The sequence below is a fragment of the Cryptomeria japonica genome, chromosome 5 (genome assembly GCF_030272615.1).
Source record: "Cryptomeria japonica chromosome 5, Sugi_1.0, whole genome shotgun sequence".
NCBI classification, from domain to species: Eukaryota; Viridiplantae; Streptophyta; class Pinopsida; order Cupressales; family Cupressaceae; genus Cryptomeria; species Cryptomeria japonica.
The window spans coordinates 90,998,669-91,023,507 of record NC_081409.1 but is presented as its reverse complement, the minus strand read 5'-3'; the positions used below and the strand labels follow the sequence as shown (position 1 = coordinate 91,023,507).

The 24,839-nt window shown below is 33.4% G+C and overlaps 1 protein-coding gene across 1 annotated transcript; it reads left to right on the top strand.

The window, feature by feature from the left end:
- The first annotated feature begins 18,611 nt into the window (after positions 1-18,611).
- On the top strand, positions 18,612-20,035 carry LOC131054716 (embryo-specific protein ATS3A). Its single transcript, XM_057989286.2, has 2 exons — positions 18,612-18,902; positions 19,285-20,035. The coding sequence occupies exons 1-2, from the start codon at positions 18,819-18,821 to the stop codon at positions 19,759-19,761; spliced, it is 561 nt and encodes a 186-aa protein (XP_057845269.2). The 5' UTR covers positions 18,612-18,818; the 3' UTR covers positions 19,762-20,035.
- The last annotated feature ends 4,804 nt before the right edge of the window (positions 20,036-24,839 follow it).

The window sequence follows — 24,839 nt, the reverse complement described above, 5'->3', positions numbered from 1 at the left end:
TCCCTCAGAGCCAGCTGGCCTCAACAGAGTCTGAGCCCTAGAAGGACCTACCCCAAGATCATCTCTCCTGGCCCCTATGTCCTCTGCTGCCACCCCTCGTGTCGCCCTATCCGGACAGAGTAACCCACTAATAACTCCTGCCAACACTGTTGGTAGTGCTAATCCTGTCCATGTCATGGTATCTCATGCCACATGTCCCACCCTCATCTCTAGTCCCGGATCCTAAAACACTCATCTAAGGGCATCCCTATCTCCATCTCGATCGTACAGAATCAGCTCCCCATCGATTGGTATCCGCAAAATCATGTATACATCCTCCAAGGTGACTGTCATCTCCCCCATCGGTAAATGAAAAGTGTAAGTCTCAGAGTGCCACCTCTCTGCCAGTGCAGTCAGTAATCCCATGTTCACCCAAAACTCTGGCACATACAGAATATGTCTCAATCCCATAGCCTCAATCGTAGCTTGGTCCTCGGCTGTCAACTCAGGTCGCAACCTCTGAGTCGATGGGAATCTCTCCCATGACTCCAGCATAGGCAAATACTCCTGCAGTCACACAAATCAATCATCTCAGTCCTAGTGACACTCACTGTTCATCACAAAGTGTTTCTTCTATCCTAGTGGTACTCCCTGTTCATCACAAAGTACTATGTGTTTGGCACTCCCTATTCATCACAAAGTGTTGCTCACATTTGCACTCATTGTTCATCACAAAGTGCTACTCATATTTTAGTACTCCCTGTTCATCACAAAGTACTATATCTTGGTACTCACTATTCATCACAAAGTGCCTTGATCTATCCTATCCTAGGGCCTCTGCTTGAGTGAATCCTCTTGAGTAGTTTCCTAATTGGCAACATATGTTCTATCACAGAATTGTCAATCCTAGCCCTATTTGCTATCCTAGTTTTCCCTAGAGGACCTGCTTGAGTGTATCCTCTCAGCAGCTTATCCAATCAACAGCATATGTTCATCACAAAACTGTCGATTTGACCTAGAAGACACAAATTCACATTTTTGGACACAAACATGCTTTCATGACATAAATGCTCTTTTATACCGCATAAACGCACCTGGCACCAATGCAGACACGCCTACACATTTTTTACTTTTTGGACCCTATTCTAAGCGCATTTATTACTCTACCTAGTATGCATTAATGAAAACAATAAATGCATCAAAGTACAAGGAGGTTTTGTGGTACTTACTGGCTCTCCTGCCTCTGCTGGCCTCTGAAATCAGTGAACGCGATCGAATCTATGAGCCATTGCCATTGCTGCTGATTGTTGCTACTCTATTCTCTCTCTGCACTCTGATCTCTTGAATGTGTGGATGACAATGAGGATGTTTTCCCCTCGTGGTCTATCTTATAGACTACCCTAGCCCTAGCCCTAGCCCTCATCTCCCGAGTCAATCTTCTTTATCCCATGACTCTCTCACTCTATCCGGTCAGTCCATTCTAGCCTTTCTTTCTTATTGAGAGATTGTCTGTGGTCTTTTCATACATTTTCATCCAATCTCTCAAGGGGGCATATCATTCCCATCTTGGGGCAACTCTGTATCAGTTCAGCTTATCTTCTTTGAAACAACGCGACAAGCCGCATTGTCTCAAAGAGGGGCAAAATGTAGACACCCAAAATTGTCCAGTCTAATTAAATAAATATTTTATTTATTTAATTAATTCATTTATCCTCTTCTAGCCTTATTTCTCATTTAAATAAATACATTTATTTATTTAAATTATCCTTTTCCTGAATTAAATAAATATCTTATTTATTTAATTGATCCCACTTCTTCTATTAATTAAATAAATCTTTATTTATTTAATTAATTCATTAACCTTTTCTACCCATGACACATATCATTCATCTCTTAATTCATACACTACCTACCCCTTTCATTATTTTATTATTTCTTTTACCTACCCTCTAATCATAGCCGACCTCCTTTTACACCTCTCAATCTTATCCCTCCATTTCATATAGTGTCTTCTATATAAGGAGATGCTTCCTTCATTATCAAACCCTCACTATGCATTCAAACCCCCTGTTGACTACTTGACTACACTACGCTTTTGAACATAGGTGATCCTACTTGCAACCACATTTCTGTTCTTTTTTGAGCTCTTGTGCACAAATAAAATCTGAGAGCAAATATATCAAGCAAGATCAATGGAGATAGGAAGAATAGAGATCCAAACCCTATTGGACATGTGATGGTATAATCTTTGTGATTTCATTTGATTTGCATTGTCTTAGGTAATCTTCATATGTTATGGTGGATCTTTGTTGTTGTTAGGCTAGGGTTTTGTGGTTGAATTCATTTAGTCTTTCAATATTATTGTTTCCACTTTCACCATATATAGTTAGGCTAGGGTTTTGTGGTTGAATTCATTTAGTCTTTCAACACTCTTGTTATCCATTTTCACCGTATACACTTAGATTAACAGATGAAAGTACCTTTATCAGTCTAAGTAATCTGCAAACCTAAGAAAAAATTCATTTCTCCAATCATAGACATTTCAAATTCATTCTTCATATCATCTGCAAATCTCATGCACAAGCTTTCTTCTCCTCCAAAAATGATATCATCCACAAAGACTTCAATGATTAATATTTCATCATCATCAATCTTATAATATAAGTTACTATCAATATTACCTTTGCTAAAACCAATCTTTGAAAGATATTTATCTAATCTAGCATATCGTGCTCTAGGGGCTCGTTTCAATACATATAAAAAAAAATTCAATCTGCAAACTATGTCCTTGTCCTCTGATAAAGAAAATCCATTATGCTTCTCAATGTAGACTTCCTCTTCAAGGTCTCCATTCAGAAATGCACATTTGACATCCATCTGATATACTTTGTAGTTCTTGTGTGCATCATAGGCAAGAAATAGTCTTACCGCTTCAATTCTTGCAACATGAGCATAAGTCTCATCATAATCAACTCCTTCTTCTTATGAATACCCTTTGCAAACCAATCTAGCCTTATTTCTTACAACCTGACCTTCTTCATTTAATTTGTTTCTAAGAACCCATTTAGTTACAATAATATTATTATCTTTAGATCTAGGGACCAGTTCCCAAGTCTTGTTCTTTTCTATCTGATCTAGTTCCTCTTCCATTGCTTTCATCTAATTCTCATCTTACTTGCTTCAATAAATGATTCCGGGTCAATTTGAGAAATTAAACATACCTCTTCAGCAACTAACTATCTTGTCATTACACCTTTCCTTTTATTTCCAATGATCTGATTTGCAGAATGATTTAGCCTCACATACCAGGGAGTTTTCGGATTGTCTTGACTTTTTGATTCTCCCTGTCCTTCACTAGTCATAGTGGAATTATCTAATGTTATCAAAGAAATTGGATCTATGCTTTGAACTGATTCTTGTACTGTCGGTTGTGATCCGACAAATTCATCTTCCGGTCCATAATCATATGATTTGGTCTGATTATTATGTTGCTCATCCACCTTGACATTTATGCTTTCCATTATCCTATTCAATCTTTTGTTATAACATCTATATGCTTTGCTCTTAGTGGAATAACCCAAAAATATACCTTCATCACTTCTAGGATCAAATTTTCCTAATGCATCATCTCTTCTAATATAACATTTACTTCCAAAAATTTTGAAATATCTGGCAGTAGGAGTATGACCAAACCATAATTCATAAGGAGTCTTACCGGTATCACCTCTATGTGTACTATTTTGAAAGTGTATACCACGGTATTAACAACTTCTCTCCAATAGATATTAGGGAAATTGGCTTCCATCATCATTGTTCTTGTAGCATCCAAGATGGTTTTGTTCTTCCTTTCCACTATTCCGTTCTGATGTGGGATTCTAGGTGCAGAAAGTTGTCTTATGGTTCCATTCTTCTCACAAAAGTTGTTGAACTCATCGGATGTAAATTCATCGCCTTGATCTGATCTTAATCATTTTATCTTTAATCATGTTTCTACCTCAACCATAGCTTTAAATATTTTGAATTTCTCCAGAGCTTCAGATTTTTCTTTGAGAAATGAACCCCACATCATTCTAGAATGGTCATCAATAAGCAACATAAAGTATCTATCACCTTGAAAACTTTTAGTCCTTGCCAATCCACACAGATCAATATGAATAAGATTAATAATTTCATTAAATTTATCATTTATGCTTCTGAAAGAAGTTCTAACTTGCTTACCCATTTGGCATTCTCTACATACTGGATTAGGAGGTTTAACAATCTTCAGCAAATCTCTGATAGCATGTGTTGAACCGATCTTCATAATGTAATTAAAGTTTATATGACACATCCTCTTATGTCATAACCAGCTTTCATCAATCTGAGCAATCAAGCAAGCTTTCTCACCGGAGTTTAAATGAAAGATGTTTCCTTTGGTCTAAGTTCCGGATGCAATTTCCAATCTAGATCTATTGATAATCTTGCATTTTCCATCTTTAAATTGCAAATGAAATCATCTATCCACCATTTGACCTACACTTAAAATATTACACTTCAATCCTTCAATATAATAAACATTGTTAGTACTAGACTTACCATCTAATGATATTGTTCCTTTGCCTTTGATCTTGCATACCTTGTTGTCTCCAAATCTGACTAGTCTGCCATCAAATTCTTGCAAAGTTGGGAATTTTCTCTTGTCACTGGTCATGTGATGTGAGAAACCACTATCTATAACCCATTCATCCTTTTCTTCAATCTTAGCAGCTAGAGCCTTCTCCTTAGTGTGAGTTGCTTCAATGATAGGTTCTGGAGAATCATCCTTGATAGCAATAAAGACCCAATCTTTACCGGAGCAGACTCAGAAGTTCATCATTATCATCATCATCATCATCATCATCATCATCATCATCATCAGTAATACCAAAATCATCATCAACAACATAGTAACGTGATTTATCCTTATTCCTTCTAAATCTAAGTCTGCTCTAATATTTTGGATTAGGCTTATAACTCTTCATAAATCTTTCTTGATTCCTAGCAGCTCTTTCAGGGTCTCTAGAGGCAAAATGACAAATCTTTTTGTATGAAAAATATTTGAAAGGTACTTTACCTTCATATTTACTTCCAACCAGTCCTTTAGGGATTCTTCTAGAAATCAAGGCTTCCAACTATTCAAGTTCTTTGTCTTCTCTCTCAATGTCTTCCAAATCTTTAGCATATAACTCTCTCCAATCGATCTTCTTCTTACCAGCGGTAGATGCCTTAGCTACAGTTTATATTTTAGTAGCACTCTGATCTCCAAGTTCCTCAAGCTCAAAAGTAGTCAATTTATCAAGTAATGTATCTCTAGTAACACGGGTACTTAACATTGTCCAGATTTCATTAATTGCAATAGCCTTCATCTTATAAGCCGGAGGTAGAACTCTTAGAATATTTGACACAACCTCATCCTCACTAACTGATCCATCATAGCATTTGATTCCCATGACAATCTCATTCACTCTATCCATGAAAGAACTTATCTTCTCATCTTCTTCCATCTTCAAAGTTTCATATCTCACCCATAAACCTTCAAGTTTTGCAATCTTTACTGCTTGGTCGCCTTCATAAAGAGTTTCAAGCTTTAGCTAGATCTTCTTACCATTCTCCAACTCTATAACATTTAATAACTTCTCATCAGATAGGACACTTAATAATTCTTCTTTCACTCTCACATCATTTTCATCTCTCTTCTGTTCATCAGCAAGTGTCGGTGTTCCAGAATTAGGATCATGAGGTATATACCCTTTTTCCACTATCTCCCAAACTTCAACTCCAAGACATCTCAGATAAATCTTTATTTGCCCCTTCCATATCTTGTAATTTGTGCCATCAAATATGAGACTCTCCTTCCAGTAGGGGTTGAATGTAGAAGTAGATGTTAATGCCATCGGATCCCCTCAAGTGGTTAAGCTTTTGCAGAGAGGACCTCACTCTGATACCAATTGTTAGACACTTCTGATACCAGGAGAAATCTGAGAGGGTGGGGGGGGTGAATCAGTTTTCTACCAAGTATAATAGTTAATGCAAATTATAATGTTTGTACCAGAGCACAAAGAAACCAACACAAATAAAGATATAGCATTAAAGAACAGTAAGCACAACACCAAAATTTTGATGTGGAAAACCCAGTAAAGGGCAAAACCACAGTGGGAAACCCTACCCACAATTAGATAGTACTTATACAACAATATGTGAAATAATTACAATGGGCATTGCACTTGCAATAAGGCTCACTTCCTAGAGCGCACTGCTCATCACAAAAGGGAAGTCTCACTGACTTACAAAAGCATCAGACTACAATCCAAGGAAAATGAACTGTGAAAGTAGCATCTCCTAATGCTTGATACAGTTCCCGTTAAGGACAAATGTCTACCCTACAACACTAAAAACCATCTGCTAAATGATCTAGCTTTATTCACACATAAACTTTCTCTGATAATGCATACATAACCATCGATACCATGTCATACCATCGATCCACAAATTACATGAATAAGTCACCTATAAATACAGATCATCAACCTTATTGATAAGGTCGGCTAAACCCTAAACCCATAAACCCATAATTACAAAAATTACATCACCCAATATCACCAGACCAATATTATTATTTACATTACATAGTATGGACCTAATTCAAATTCGCAAACAATTAAATCCATCGAAAATCATGCTAAGACCAATATCCAACACATTTTACCACCCGGTAGAAACCCTTAGTGCAATAACACAGAATATCTAGCCGGATCCAAATAGGACCACAGTAACAGCACACTAGCCAATGCGAAGCCACCAAACAATTGGGACACAATCAAGAAGCACCTTTAGCATGTTAGAAACCATCTCCATAAGTCAGACCAAAATCACTGAACCAAATCATCAAATATCACTAACTAGTAAAGCTAACCTGTATTAGGAAATACCAATCGAGAACATAAACGATGGCTTCTAGAGCACCAAATCATGAACCAACAGAATATGAAAAGAATATGACCATCCAAAATAACCATCCAAAACTGAATTCATGGATCTGATCATACTGGGTTAGAATCACAGCCAAAACCAAGACTAACACCAAGTCTAACTGGGATAGGTCCAACTGGGATAGTAGAACCATATCCAACCAGGATACATTGTTGACATCAATGAGAACACTTAACCAAATCTAGCATATTGCCAACAATTTGTAGGAAAATAGAGTCACATAATCAAGGAAGATGGTGATGTGGGAAAATAAAAAGATATAGGAAAAGAGAAATAAATGGTTAAGGATACCTCGATTGATAATAAGGAAACCCCTAAGATATATGTGGGTAGTGGAATGGAGAATCTAAGAATTTGTATTACACCCAAAAAGCTTAAGGATTTCCCTTATTTGAACAAAAATATGGAGGAGATTTTGGATGTCTTAGGTTTGGCTAGGGAGGTCATTAGTTGTCAATTTAAGTCAACTAAATGGTTCTTTTTAGAAATAAATAGGATCAATTTCAATATTACAATTGTGCAGGAAAGGATGGGCAATAGGAGAGACTTGAATGATGAGATGGATAAGGAAATCCCCCATGGTTGGTAGGATATTCCCAAAATGGAAGAGATGGATAAAGATCTTCTCAACCTAAAAAATGATTATGATAAAAGGGTTATAGATATAAATAAGAATCTTCATGAAATTAATTAGATATTGGAGAGTAATTAATACTGGCCATTATACCATAAAAAATTTTGCAAAAGGCATTCAAAATTTAAAATAGAAGCTAAAGGAGCTAAGGGAGGAAAATGTCTTCGATTATGACACTACAGGGAAAAGAAATGAGGATCAGAGAAATAAAGATAAGGGTAGACATATGAAGCAAACTGATCAAAAGGTGCCAAGCCCATGAACCCATGGCAATAATAAGAAAATGTTCAAGAGAAGAATGACCTATTGGGCATTGTGAAAATGTATAAGGACCTCTACAAGAAAGACTTGGACGTTGTGGTAACTCTTAAGAAGCTACAATAATGCTTGTTACTTTTTATTTTCTTCTAGTTTGTTAGTTGTTGTTTCTTTGTTGGTTGTTGTTTGGCTACTAGTTGGTTGGTTTTTTTCTTTGGGTAGCATTTTGTAATAGGATTTTGAGCCCACTTCAAAATGTGTTAATAAAAAAATTATAACTAAGTCAAATAAATAATGGAATTAAAAAATAATGATTTGTGATATTTATCATTTCTCTCTAACCTTTGGCTCACGTTATATAGGTTTGGAGAGGACTAGGTAGAATCCATCCATTATTTGGAGGGAGAGAGTTATATCAAATCTAAGATTTGATCTATTCAAAATATTCCAATAAAATTCCTTTGTTACTAGCACTTGGTAGGAGTTCAACTTAATCCATGCTAATAGCACACATAATCACACTAATACATTTGGCCTAAAATTCTGATGGAGGAGGTATATTGTGACCAAATTTGAATTTTTTTTTGAAAAATTGCTCACATTCGTCGAAATTACGACGATAATTCAACATCTGGTTTCGATGGAGAAGGAACTGGCAATGAAATTTGTGTTTTTTTAAGAAAAAGTGACTGTGTTCTTCAAAATTCCGATGACCACAGGCATTAGTTAAAAAAAAAAAAGACCAAGACATTTGATAAACATTATTCCCGCCTCTTCGTCCCGTCGAACTCTACGATCACAAAAAAATTGGGGCAAATTGATAGAAAATAGAACTCAACCATTCTCACGTTGCCGCCCCCGATAGTGTAATAATGGGTGGGTTTGGCTTAAACATACAATCCCATCCGTTCTGTTCAAATTAACAGTCATTAACATCCGAATTTGAATTATTCCCACCCAGAAGTCTTACCATATGGAACAAATAGGTTTCCATCCATATTGGTGTTTATTTCCAGCATACTCCCTGCTTGTGCCAATATGGGAGCTTTTGGGTAGGTACACATCCATCAAACCATAACAGAAGGGATTATTATCATCGAACATGCTTTGGGAAATTTTATTACAGTAAAAAATTCTCTAATAAACATTTATGGAAAAATGTGGAACCATCGATGAGGCACGTGAACTATTTGTCTGAATGCTTCAAGCAATGTCGGCTCATGGAATTCTATGATTGCAGGATATGCACAAAATGAGTTTACTGAAAAGTGTCCAGATGCTTTCAACCAAATGCAATTAGCAGGTGTAAAGCTTTGTCAACATCCCCTAGCCTATGCGAAAATGGGAGCTTTGGAATAGGGTGTGGACGTCCATCAAAAGATAAATAGTAGAGGAATTTTATTACTTGGTGTAGCTGCAATTGCCCTGGCAGTCATGTATGCAAAATGTGTGAGATGAGATAAGGTATGCCAACGGTTTGACATAATGCCTCAGAGAAATTTCTCCCACAGAACACCCGATTACAAGATATGAACATAATGGGTTTGTGGGAAAGGCTTTAGAGACTTTCAATTAAATGTGATTGTCAAGTATAAAGCTTTGCTAGTATCCTCCCAGCCTGTGCTAAATTGGAAGTTTTGGAACAAGGTATGAACATCTATCATAGGATAAATAATAGAGGCATTTTGTCACATGTTGTAGCTGCAATTTCCAAGGTACATATTTTAAAGATGTTTTATATCATAGATAATTGTAGTTAAAATTCACTATGCCAACTATTGAAGAATATATGAGATTAAGAAGGTTTATCATAAATGCTTAGGTTGAAATTGATGAAATTTTTATTTTGTCAATGTTTATTATGAGTGAGATTTGTCATGTTATTAAATTGTAATCATCTATGTTCAAGCTAAAGTTATCATTCTAAGGTTATCATTTTATTCATTTAAGTATGTTTATAATGATTTCTTATATCATTTCTCTTGTCATCATATGACAAATCTTCATTTTTAGTGTGATTTTTCCTTCCACTACCATTTCATTCTATTCCCTCTTATTTCTTACCCTCTTTAGACATCCTTTATTCTTCCCATGTTTCTCATACCACATCCAAATCATCAATACACTAATGAAGTAGTTTGACCAGCTTAAGAAAAGAATGGATACTATGCTTGTAGCTCTAATTCTATTATATTAAATATGTGTTTCTTATGGACATAGAGATTGAATTTAATAATTAAATCAAAATAATATATGGAAAAGTACCAATAAAAAATTAATAAACAAATAAAATAAGGAGCAAATGAAACCCTCTTCATTGCCTCTTGATGCTCTTTAGCGCAAAAATCCAACGTCTAACTATTGTTATCTACCAATAATGTAAGAGAAATAGGATTTTCCCTCCATATATATTAAATCAAGGAAGCTTTCATCTTTATGCACCAAAAATGAATAAGAGAGCAACTTTCAAGAATCCTAATTCCATCATATTTCAAGACGGTACTTTCACATGGGTTGCAAAGAAAACTCAAAATATTTTTTAGTTGAGGTATTAGAAATAGTTAATTAATCTTGGTCTAGTAAAATAGTATTGTAATAATCTATTACATATTAAAGCATCTTTCTACATTTATGTAGTATGCATGGAACATTGTTGAATTCACATAATGTGGTGGTTTTTAACTATTTTTATTATTGGTAATAATTAGTGATGTGGTATTTTGGTGCAATTTATATTTTCATTCTTTGGGTGGTATATAGTGTAATAATCACCATGAAAATCAAGCATCATTATTAGAAGGGATCTCTTAAGAACAAATCAACTCACGGATACAAGATTGATTTAAACCTTCACTTCTAATGAAATAGTTGCCTCAAGGTTCCTTAAGTTAGTTTTGGGTAATGGTAATTTGTTAATCATGTCCCCTATATTAGAAGGCTTGCATATGGGAGGATTTCATATTGATTGGCAGTATTTATCCCCAGTGTATCTTAGAGAGTAGAGATTATATGTTTTCTATATCCTACACATTTAAAGATATGAATATATTGAAGTTTAAGGAAGAAGGGGTGATAAATATGGAAGAAAATTATTAGTGACATCTAATGTTAAGAGCCATTCAAATCCTTTACAATTTTTAACTATAAACAATGAATAATTGAAACTGGTGCATTGTAAGTTTCTATTTCTTCATAATTTTTATGTAATAGTATGGTAGGTGTTGACTATTTTCATGGTGATTCATAATAAGTGGTAAGTAGATGTCTCTAGCATCTCCACAATTCTATTACTTTTTAGATATAAGATCGATAGAGCTTGGCATAGGAAGGATTTATTTCATGAAATAGGTTCCATTACTTGATCCCATAGTTGGTAGTGTCTTGACAAATGTAATGTATAACCCTAATGCAATAGAGGTTGAATACCTAGTGGATTGTAATGTGGTATAGTGAATTCAAGATTTTGGAATTATTGAGTTTTTATTTATCCCTTGCTATTTATGATTTTTTTGGTTATGGTTGTGGTTTTTGTAGGGAGACATTTACAAATTTATATCTATTTTCACTATTTTATGGTTTATGGGTTTGTAATGGTAATTTAGTGTTCTTTCATATTTTTGTATAGATACTTTATAATAGCCTATTATGGTGATTTGTTCTATTATGGATTTAATCTTTATATTATATTCATTTCATGGGAAATGTTCCTAATAGAATCCCTAATTAACTAATCTAGAGAAAGATAACACTAAAGAAAGAAATCTAATGATCGCCTTTATTTCTAGTTAAAAAAATTGAGACAAAATACCAATTAGGGAGAATTAAGACATAATATTCTATCATGCAATGTAGGATAAATTAATGATAGCAAATAAAAACTAAATTAGTTAGAGATCTTGAATAAACATTCTAATTAGAAGGCCCTTATATTCAAACCCATCACTATATGAAGAAACTAATAAAGGATTTATGATCAAGTAAAATTCTATTTTCTATCACACTTTATGATAGGTTTTAAAAAAAATATAAAATAATTCATCATTGTAACATATTGATTATGTGACTTAACTAGTTTCAATTCAAAAAGGTCACACTAGAATGTTTGGAATTATTCTAAAGACTAGGTAATTGGGAGAGGGTCCAAACCCTTATATAACAACCAACTATGCAAAAAGAGGATCTCACAAGTAATGAGAAAAGAAAAACTAAAAAAGAGAAAACCCTTTTTTGAAAGAGATGCTTTTGATTGGACCATCAAACTGGTAGGAAAAAGGGTCCTAACCCTACATTAGATTAAAAAAATTTAGATCAAAGGGGTTTAGGCAAGAACCCCAAACCAAATTCCAAAAAAAGAAACCTAAGCCAAGACAAAAGTAGCTAAGGGAATAAACAACAAGCAACGGGTTTTGAAAGGCTCTCTAAAACCTTTTCCCTATAAGAATACCTTGAACAAATAATCTCTCATATAAGGAGAGGGATCACCAAGATTTAAAAATAAATTAGGTTTAATAGGCACCTAGAATCCATGAAACAATACAATCACCTAGCCATTCCCAAAAACAATTGATCACAATGGAAAGTGTAGTGAAGGAATGAATTAGAACATGAATTACCAATGGATTTTGAAAGGAGCCCCTAAACCTATTAGTAGCATAAACCCCTACAAACACAACAATTGGGTACATAGGAGCAAGGAAAACCCCACAACCCACCTCAATAGGACCAAGATCACCATAATTGGCAAATGCCATCATAATAGTATTTGCAAAACTAGCCTCTAATAGGATAATTGTAGCTACACCAACTGAAAAAATTTGTCTACTATTTATCTTGTGATGGATGTCTACAACCTATTCCAAAGCTCCCATTTTCACACAGGCTGGAGGAGAATTTAGTTGAAAGCATCTGAACCTTTCCATTAAAATCATTTTGTGCATACCCTACAATCATGACATTTCTTGGAGGCATTCAGTCAAACAATTCACGTACCTCATTGATGCTTCCACATTTTGCATAAATGTCTATCAGAGCATTTTCATTCGATAAAAACTCCCAGAGCATTTGTGATTCTAAGATTACACTCAATAAGAACCCTCCCTTTACCTTGGAACACATTCTCATTCCTTCTCTTCCAAAGAAACCAATGAATTTCAATAGACAATAAAATCAAAAAATAGTTAGACTTTTTACTCAGATTTCAGACATACCTGACAATAATTTCAAACCATGAGAAATTATCAACAATATTCCCACCTAAAATGTTATAACGATTGACAATCATGAATTTTCTCCTGATTAATATCTTCCATGGTTCATTCCCTTCTAAAGCCTTGACAATCCATTTGATTTCTAAGGCAATACCTTGTTGACTGAGGTCTTTGATCCCCAATCCACCTAAGTCCTTACTCAAGCAGCACCATTTTCATCTAACAACATGCATCCTTTTCTTACCTCTTCCATCTAACCACAAAATTGCACCGACAATAATGTTGTGGGTCCAATGGTTTTGTTGTAGGTGCATGAAAGCATTGCATGAGTTCTACTTTTAAAAATTAGATAAAATATTTTTAATTTATTTGATTGAGTCTTATTTAAAATAAATATTATCAATGATGTTTCCTTTCTCCAAGAATTGGATCTAGGATCTTTTCATCAGATAATATGTAACATCTAATGACTAAATATTTTCTTTACAAATGATTATTTTATTTAATCATGTGAGCCTGAATTATAATTTATATTTGTGCAGAAGTAGAAGATACAAGATGAAGAGTCATGTGCAAGTAAATTTCATAAAAGAAAGCAAGTAGGTATTATCTTGAATGACATGAAAACAAGCTCATCAGCTGCCCAGAAGAGAGCAATTGGAGAAAAAAAGAGGAAAGTGTTAAAGGGTGATGAATACATAGAGAGTATGCAATACAAACAAATAATGTCTAGAGTGTATGATGTGACATCTCTAATTTATGTCCGAAGGGACTAACTGGTTTTGCAGTTCCTGGGAAACCTATTGGGCCACGCTTGGAGGAAATAAATGTGTTCATGCAAGGGCCACCTTTTTTCTATTATGAGAATGATGCTTTTACATCGAAGGATATTTGGAAGACAATATCAAAAAATTTCTATAGTGTGGAACCAGAGTTGGTGGACTCGAAGTACTTTTCAACTTCCAAAAGACCAAGAGGCTATGTACACAATCTCCTAATAGAAGGGCGATTTCAAGCATTACCTCTCCCCGCCATGACTATTTAGGAAGCACTTCCTCAAACAAAGGAATATTGGCCTCCATGGGATCAAAGAAAAAATTTGAATTGCATGGACTCTAGACGATGTGGTGGTGTCCTTTGTGAAGAACTTTGTACTATAATTGAAAATTCATGAGGGAAATTTGAAGATAGTGAACAAAAATACATTCTTGAAAAGTGTGAAGAATGGAACTTGGTTTGGGTGGGGCCAGGTCAGGTGGCTCCTCTAGAGGTTGACGAGATAGAAATTATATTAGGATTTGAAAAAGATCACACTTGTGGAGCTTCTTGTGTGACTGATCGATTGCACTGTTTGGGTAATGCATTCCAAATAGATATAGTTGCATACCATTTATCTGTCTTGAAAGCATTTTATCCTAATGGTATTAAAGTTCTTTCTCTATTTTCTGGTATTGATGGAGAAGGGGTTGAACTCACTCTGAGTGATGTTTATTTGAAGTTCTGAAACAGAAACCTGTTGTAGAACATAATGGTTAACCCTATGTTAGTGATCTAGGGCTCAGGTGTGCCCAGAGAAAAAACACAAAAATGAATACAAATGTATTAGAGAGCACATATCAGTGTCACACAACAAGAGAGATTCAAGAATGAAAAGACACTATGCTAAAACTATAGGTTGCAAGATTGTTTATGCAAAAGTATCTGCCAGGTTTCTATCTTTTGTAGTCTTATATTCTTCTATCTAGGAACTACTATATTACATTATTATACAAGAGTAAAGATAAGTATCATGGAAGTTACGAGATTCTATCCATTCATGTACCATGTCTTTTTGTTTTCTTGAAAAATTGTAAATGAAAATAGCATTGTCATTGTCAAAGTTGTGAGATTAAAATGAAATGGAGTTAAGAGTGCTGCAATGTGAACACATGTTTTAGGCAATGTGCTAAAGGTAGTGGTGAAGAAATATTTGTAATGAAGTACTACCATTTCATTCAAATCCATTAAAGTGTCAGATCCTCCTAGATCATTTGCCTCTCCTTGAGAAGCAACAATGGCAAGTTGCAAAAAATGTGGAGAGTTGCTTGCAACCTGAGCTTTGGTAAACCATTTTCCTTAGGAAGGAATTTGACATGCATTAAAAATCGAGTAAAGAAAAATCTCTTCAATTTTGGAGCATTTTACCCTACCTTCAATGATTTGATCACTTCTACTGGTATGCCACAACCAAGATTGATATTCGTTGGCTATAGTTCTTTTGAAAAGTGTCGAACAAGGATAGAAAGTAATAGAAAAAGAGTTTTGCAATAAAAAAAATGATGTAAACCGTTACACGATTACTGAAATTTCAAAAAATAATATGTCAAATTCAATTAGGACCAACCTAATATTGCCTAAAATTATGGCCAACTAGTTTTGTCTTCAATAATATGAATGATTGTATATTTATATCACTTGCACTTGTCCTGCTTCTCTCATTCAGTCTGTGGCAGTCTTCCAGTCAGCAACACTAAAGAGAAGATAATGGCATTAAGGGATTGAGATTGGTATCCTCTACAATGGAGTAAGAAGGTAAATCACGTAAGGAAAAGTTTGAAGTGTTAAAAGAGTTCAAATGCAGCAATGGCAACTCTAGTTCAAGACAACTTGAAAAACTAATTAAAAACACCAGTACTTTTGTATTCAAATCTTGGATATCTCTCCTCTGAATCAACCTACCTGTCTGTTGGGTTTTTGTCCACCAACTATTAAGGGCAAGCCTATTCTTTTCACATATTTCCGCCCATACAACACAACTTAAATGTATCCTAAGTCAAAGCAAAGCAACCTCTTCTCCACCAATACCAGAAAATAGAGAAAGAACTTGAATGCCATCAGGATAAAATGCTTTCAAGACAAATAAATGATATGAAACTGTATCTATTTGGAATGCATTACCTAAATAGTGCAATCGATCAGTCGCACAAGAAGTTCCACGAGTGTGATCTTTTTCAAATCCTAATATAATTTCTATCTCATCAACCTTTAGAGGAGCCACCTGACCTAGCCCCACCCAAACCAAGTTCCATTCTTCGCACTTTTCAAGAATGTATTTATGTTCACTATCTTGCAATTTCCCTCATGAATTTTCAATTATAGTACGAAGTTCTTCACGAAGGACACCACCACATCGTCTAGAGTCTATGCAATTCAATTTTTTTCTTTGATCCCATGGAAGCCAATAGTCCTTTGTCTGAGGAAGTGCTTCATGAATAGTCATGGAGGGGAAAGGTAATGCTTGAAATTTCCCTTCTATTGGGAGATTGTGTACATAACCTCTTGGTATTCTGGAAGCTGAAAAGTACTTCGAGTCCACCAACTCTGGTTCCACACTATAGAAATTTTTGGATATTTTCTTCCAAATATCCTTTGTTGCAAAAGCATCATTCTCATAATAGAAAATAGGTGGCCCTTTCATGAACACATTGATTTCCTCCAAGCATGGCCCAATAGGTTTCCCAGGAACTCCAAAACCAGTTAGTCCCTCCAGACATAAATTAGAGACGTCACATCACACACTCCAGACATTGTTTGTTTGTATTGCATACTCTCTATGTATTTATCACCCTTTAACACTTTCCTCTACTTTTCTCCAATTGCTCTCTTCTGGGCAGCTAATGATCTTGTTTCCATGTCATTCAAGATAATGCTTCCTTGCTTTCTTTTACAAAATTTACTTGCACATGACTCTTCATCTTGTATCTTCTGCTTCTGCACAAATATAAATTATAATTCAGGCTCAGATGATTAAATAAAATAAGCATTTGTAAAGAAAATATTTAGTGATTAGATGTTACATATTATCTGATGGAAAGATCCTATATCCAATTCTTGGAGAAAAGAAACATCATTGATAATCTTTTTTTCAAATAAGACTCAATCAAATAAATTAAAAATGTTTTATGTAATTTTTAAGAGTAGAACTCATTCAATGCTTTCATGCACCGACAACCAAACCGTCAGAGCCACAACATCTGATGCCGTCGGAATTCCGATGACAACTAAAGAAACATCCGACAAGGATGCTGTATGCCCGACGTCACTTCCTTGTCGGATGGTCATCGATGCATGGTATTGGGGGAGCGTAAGATTTCCAACCGTAATCTGACGATATTTTTGGCCAAAGGAGCAAACATAGCAGCCGTTGGAAGAGTTCATGGTGTCATCGGAATTTCAACATTCATGGCATCATCGGGAAACCTAACGATGAGTTTTCGATGGCTACATTTGTCAGCAATCCGACAAAAAGTAGTCCAACTTCCGACGATGGCCCATCGAAAATTAGCCCCGAATATACTAGTGTCACAAGAATTTTCATAGAAACAACTATTCAAATGTTTTCCAAACATTACCCATATGTTGCAACCAAGACAGTACACATCACCACAATCATCTACCATCAATCACTCCTCCTTCTTGAAGTGAGCGATTAAAGTAGTATACCAATTAATCTACATGCAAAAATCCACATTGAAACTTTTAGGACTCTCCTTCCTCATTGAGAGGGTGGTCCTTTTGACATTGCCTCAATCCACTTTCTTCTATCACAAAGGCAAGCGTTATCTATCCATGTGTATGTCGCACAAGTGTAACATGTGTGCTATGCCAAGTTCAACTCATGCATAGTAGTTGTGTATAAATCTAGAGCAACACATATTTACCAACTCAAGCATGAATATTCAAAATTTCATAGTAAGGTCTTGTATAGAATGAAAGATCTCTAGTCCATTTAGATAATATGATAGTTTGAACACTTGTGCATCATTACATTATCATCATAAAAGTAAAATTATTTAAATATATAGTTTTAAGGATAGATCAAGGCAATTGCATTTAGCTTAGCTAGGCATGTGTTCATGCTTACCAAAATTGTTAAATCAATTAACTTTCTTGACTAAGGTACAAGTTGAGAAGTTGACTTCTCCTACATAGTATAAGAAGCCCTAATGAGGCCTTTAAGCACAACCATTTTAGATATATATAGACATTTATGAACTAAAGACTCAAGTACACATGTGAAGGCTCTAACAGAAGTTCAAAGCCATAAAATAAGAACCACAAACTATTCTATCAACACTTCATTATTACAAGTTTAATATTTAAAACATAAAAACATTAATCAAATACATTCTACATCAAAAAAAATTAATTTTTACATAGAAAACTAAGCATAACTACCCCTCTTTCTCAATTTCAATACATTTATTTCAGTGATTGTGAAATTGATTGTAATTATAATTATATTATTACATTATCCAACCTACTACCACATATATATGACTTGGATACATAATTTCGAGTACAATATGCCTTACAAAGATTCGAACAAGATATCATTGTATCACACCATTATTGTGGTAGGGACCCTAAATATGCTTTTTAAATCCGATCTCGTCGAAGTGAAAAAGGAGAATAAATATAGTATGAGAGGGGTATGCATTTTGTCAATTCTGCGGGGGCCATCTTTGTCGCTATTTCCATGGAATTCACCACAACTTTTAATGGTTGCTATCTCATTCCACATTTGCTCTCCTTGATATTTTTCTTTTACTAATCCAAAATTTTATTTTCTACTTTTTATAACTAAACCTGATCATTATAGCTATGATAAGAGCAAGTCAAGAAGTTCCTTGACAAAGCTAGGCGTGTTGAGTTTCATTCTGGTTTCATAAAGTTTCAGCATTTATAAGAAAATGGAAAGAAAGATGTGCAGAGGACTCGAATGCATGGCTCTTCTTCTTCTTATTTTGGCTCCATTTCACACTCTCCCTGCAAAGGTTAGAATAGTTTGTATTCTCTACGTATTTCAAGAACTTAACTTAGTTTGTATTCCTTTTTTTGGCTCCATCTAAAACTCTCCAATGGCTTGCTTGTTTTGGTATTGCAATACCTGTTTTCTAAAGTATCTTGCTAGATCTGTAATGGGTTTTAAAGTTAAATGGGCTTCAAAGAAAACTAAGGCAGTTCTGAAGTGTTTACTCTGTTGAGCCATTTTTCTCCTATGATTTCATGAAAGAAGTCACTGCTTGAGGAAAATAAACATTTTTGTTTGGTTTTAGAGAATAGTCATGAAAATGAAAGTGTATGAACATGATGTGTCTTGGATAATTTGGCTCTCTGGGTTTTAATAAAATAGCTCTCACTAATTTCTTTTTACAGGGAGAAGAGTGCTCCTATCTATTAGAGGTGCAAACCTCATATAGTTTTCTCGGTTCAGAGACAGATGACCCTGTCCGTGTGAGGTTTGGGGACAAAGGTTTTTATGAGGAAAACAAAGTTGAGGTGCTAGAACGGCATCTTAGCCAGTCCATGAACGAAGGCAACAAGAAACCCTTCAGATGGGGCAGCACTGATAAGTTCAACTTAACTGGGCCTTGTGTGAAGGACAATTTGTGCTATGTATATTTTAAGGTAGAGGGCACAGATGGATGGCGCGTTAATGATGCCATAGTTCATCATAACTACGGTAAAGATACATTCCACTTCAATAAGAAGCTTCCAGAGAATACTTGGGATGGACCTGAATACTGCAATGCGAATTCAGAGATGATTGCCTCTTTGGCGGCTACGGAGGATGCAGTTGAGCAAGTAGATAAGAACGGTAAACGAAAAAGCAGAAAGATAAAGGTACATTAAATTGCCTTTGGTGATGTAACTAGAACTTCTGTTAACAGATGGAAGAGTAACAAATAATCTTATGAACTAATAGAGGGGAGAAAGGGTATTAGTCTTCTAGTATATAGGTAACTAGTGTGTTTAATCCTCTTGTATTGGCAATGCTTGTGTATTAACAACCTCTTTCATGTGATAAGATGAAAGAGAAATTAAGACTCTAAGCTTTGTACTTTTGAGATAAGTGATGTATTGGTGTTGATTGAATAATTTTAAGTATGTTATTATTTAAAGGAAATACTGTATGTATAATCTGATTTAAATTATAGAATTAACAGAAAGTAAAAGTCAATAAATGATTTTTTTATTTAGCATAGTTTTATTGTTAAAATATGCATAGTAAAATTATGTAAATTATAGAATTAAGAGAAAGTAAAAGTCAATGAATGATTTTTTTATTTAGCATAGTTTTATTGTTAAAATATGCATAGTAAAATTATGTATGATTAATAGATCATAAAAGGAATCCAGGGTTTGGTGGTGACAAGGGTATAGTGTAATGTGAAGTAGAAAGTAGAAAGGTTAGGGTCACCAATCATTAATATATAATTTCAATTGTTCACCAATATCATATGAAAAGTTATTACATCATCTTTAATCATGTGGAGTTATTAATAGGTATATTTAAAGCAATTCTTTTATGGATTATGTAAGAGATAAATATGAGTCGAGATATAAATAGAGCTAATCTAATCTAGCAAGCATTATTTTCCCTTTAAAATAGCACATGCCTTTCCAGAAGTAGAAAATTGATCACTAATAGCTAACCTCATCACAATCATTTAAAATAGAAAGCATGCAATGCTCATATGACACTTCATGTAAGGTAAAATAACAGGTGCCTAATATTGATCTAAGCTAATCCAATTAGATGCGTAAAAGTTGACATTAAGTAATCCATTGAAATCAAGAACACTTTTGGATGTGACTATGTGCAAGTTTTTCAAATAAATATTTAGATTAGATTATATGACCCATCATTAAGATTAAGAGAACAAATAGTTTTTTACAACTAATTAGGCTTCCTAAATAAAGTGCATAAAGAGACGGTAGAATAGGGTATACAAGGATCAAAAAGAGAAGACAAAAGTATAGATAAATCAATAATAGTTCATTTTTAGTATTAATTATAGATACAAATTTAAATTCTAACATTGTTAGGTTTTATGTTCATATAAAACATTATAGATTTTATCATTCGAATATATGATCTCTCTCTCTCTCCCCTCTCCATCTCTTAGGAAGTGTGTTTCCCCTATCATGGAGGGTGAAAATATTGTGGCTATAGATCAATGCACTCTTATGGTATATGTAATGTAGAAGAGATTAAAACATGGATTTATCCTCCCACCTCTAAGTATAAGGAGCAAAGCAATATATCTCTTGTTATTGCATGATGCATATTGTGTGGTACTATTATTGATCTTTTACCCCATAAAAATCTTTTAGAGGTTGTTGGACCTATTTATTATACATTGGATGTCCATGCTTGCTCCCTAAGGGATAAAGATAGGTCAATGACATTGATTATTTTGGGTTTTGAGATTTATTTTATTTTATTGATAGGGGATGGTTTTGGTGATATTTTTTAGAGCTTCTTGTTATTGATGACATGGGTAGTTCTAAAAATATACCAAAGAAGTCTTTATAGTTAGATGTGGTCATTATTAGGTAGGTTTTGTCTACTTTTAGCTTTATAACTAAATGTTTTGTGAATATTCAATAGTATGGTTTTGTTTATTTAGTGGACAGGACATCCTCTAGGCTAATTTTCTCTCTCATCAAGAATTTTTTTGGTCATGAAGTGATATTTAATCTTTAGAGATCAGGCCAAGAGAAAGGGGAAATTATTTGACCATTCCAAAATAATTTACATGAGGAGTGATGTTTTTCTCAAGCTATAATAATTATTCTTAAATACTCTATTAAGGTTCAAAATTTCCATTATGATAAATTCCATTCTTGAAAAATGGGAACCTACTTTTAATATTAAGAATGAATCCATCAATTATAATCATATATGGTTGAGTCTTTAGATCTCATTTTAATATTTAGAATGAATGCATCAATTGTAATCTCATATGGATGAGACTTTAGAGCTTATTGATGGATTAAAATGAGAAAAAGATGACAAAAAGTGTTTCAAACACTTGTGGTTAGCTCATTGGTATTAAGGGGATGACTAAATCTCAAAAGTTAATGTTGTATGCTACATTCTATGTAAATGATTAACTTTTATTTGGTGATCTCATCCTTTATAATTTTCTATTCAAAATTTAGAATTTTGAGGCAAGATATTTCCTAGAATAATTCTTAAATCATGTGCCAAAATTATCACAACCTTGGTCACTCTAATGTTGGTTGCTCAAAATTTAAGAGGGTAGTATTATTTAGAAAAAAAAATGTGGATCCTCTTGCTAAACCTTCAAGGTTGTACTTGGGTGAGTGATGTCATAGATGGCAAACATTCTTCAAATGGATTTTTTTGAAGGGGTACTAATTTGGCTAGTCAAGTGTATATTTTCGTAAATGTGAAAATGGTTGGTAGCTTGTTAGTTTCACTTTCCAAATTATAGGAAATAGCACGCAACCTTTGGATGAGATATATCTTGATTTACAAGTGACTATAAAAAGGTAAATTTTGTTAAGGAAAATTCAAACATTTATGATTCTAGTTAGGTCTAGTGAACACATTCAAATCTCTTTAGAGTATTTGGCTTCAAGCCACCTTGATTTGATGATATTTATATTTTTATTTGACCTTTAGTTGAATCATTTTTCTTGTTGGATAGTTCTTTAGTTGTTGATCTATAGGTATTAGTTTGAAAATCAATAACAACAAGTTAAATTATGTCAATCTATACATAAATTCACACCAAAATGAGTTTGTATATCTATGCATTAATCTAATTTATAAATATATAAGATGGGACTAAGCCACACATTATTTTTTTATTTTTAAGTACCGCACATGATATTGAAAATAAAAAATGAGAAGAATGCATTGAGGGTTGAGATAATAGATAGTAATAAAGACATGGGATTGAGAAAATGGAAAACTTTAGAGAGGCTCTACATTTGGATTGAAAACAAGTCAGACAATTTACATAATCCCACGAAATGGAGGTTGGCTTGCATGTTGGAAATAAATGTGATAATTTTTAACCAAAAATATGAGTTCTCTAAAGTGAAAAAGTAGCCTACAGCAAATGACTACTTTTAAAACTCAAGTATTAAAAAATGTGGTCTAAAATTCTTATAGATTTAAAATGGAATGAGTTTTTGAATAGATATAGTAGTGGTGTTACATTTCAAATAATATCCAAATTTAAGACAATAGAAAAATAATTTTAGTCCTCAAATCTGAATATAAAATATTACAATAAGGGTGTTGTATAAACTTAAATTACAATTTGTTTATCAAATAAAATGTTAAGATAAGGTTGCATATTAAGAGTAAACTCGCACAATAGATCATCATATAAAAATAATTATCATATATAATAATAAAAAATATATAAAAATTAATAATAATAAAACTCAAACATTAAAAATAAAATATAATTGCATATTTTAGATATAATGAACCATAAATAAATTTGGATTAAGAATTTATTAGGATCATCAAAACAAATAGAAAGTGGTAGAGTCGTATTATTAGTCATAATTTATCGATTTTTCTTTTCAAGGTAAAAGATCAAAAACAAACTTTAAATGAATTTAGAACCCATAAACTATAATAACAATCTCCTAAAATAAGTTTGCAATGGGTAGGAGAGTTGGCTTTGCTCCCCATTGGTCGTGAGTTTGACTCTTCAAACTCGGTGTTTATAGGGTGTATGTAATATATGAGTCCTTACCCAATGGATGTTAGGTTGGTTTGCAGGGATACCCTCAACACCAAAAAACACAATCTTCTAAAATAATTCTATATATAAGAATCTAAAAACCAACTTGGACGAAAATTAATACAACCTTTTGGGAGGCACATGGGCTACAATGGAGGTAGCTCAAATACAAATAATGTTAGTCTACATGGTAGAATTTGACATTCATTTTTATTTATTTATTCTATTCATTTAAATGTCTCATTTTTTTCATTTTGAGAAAAATAGAAATCATCAAAATAATGTTTAATTTAATTGTTTTCTATATTTATTTATATTAAAATATTTTTATCATTTTTCATAACAAAATAAAGAAAATAAACCAAAAGAATATTGATAAATATAATTTTTGGTGTGGTCTCTCCTTTTATGATCATCGCAAAATCGCAACTTTCAAATATATTAGACTAAAATATAAAATCAAGAAAATGATATATTTTCCTTGTTAATCTAATAGTTATATATCTACCCCAATTACCACATTATCATGCTCACCAATAAAACTCCGTGATAATTCTTTAAGAAATCACACACAATCTCTCTCTCTCTCACACACATACACACACTCTCTCTCTCAAACACACACATACACACACATATACATATACATATACATATATATATATAGAATTATTAGTTATAAATGATTAAAAAAAAACTTATTATTACAATTAAATAAATTTCTGAAATTTTATTTTTAAATATTAAAATAATCTTCTTAACATTAATCTAAAAAACAGAAATAATTATATTCTATTTTGAAAATAAATAATTTTAAAATTATAGTTTTAAATATTATATTATATTTATTTATAATAAATTGTATTATATGTAATTATGTCATTTAATAAATGCTAATGTTATTATATACACTATAAAATTGAAAAACCATGAACATAAACATTCGAAATAGAAGCATGATAGCGTACATGCCATTTCTACAGATCAAATATGACAAGAAAGTGAGAATTAGAATGCTCTAGTGAGTAAATACGCATGCAAAAAGAATAGTATAGATCTATTCGCCCGCCCTTCATACTTTTAAATCAGATTAGTAATTTTATTTCCCAGATCTTTACCTACCTTAATAGAAGCCTGCAAGCTACTTGGAAAATCTTATTTCATGCTTCTACTGAAAACAATATTGGTAGAAGT

What these genes read in the sequence shown, in the direction of transcription:
- LOC131054716 (XM_057989286.2), top strand. Translation starts at nt 18,819, where the DNA reads ATGGAAAGAAAGATGTGCAGAGGACTCGAATGCATGGCTCTTCTTCTT. An exon ending in TTCACACTCTCCCTGCAAAG is followed by an intron (nt 18,903 to 19,284) that starts GTTAGAATAGTT and finishes TTCTTTTTACAG; the next exon opens with GGAGAAGAGTGCTCCTATCT.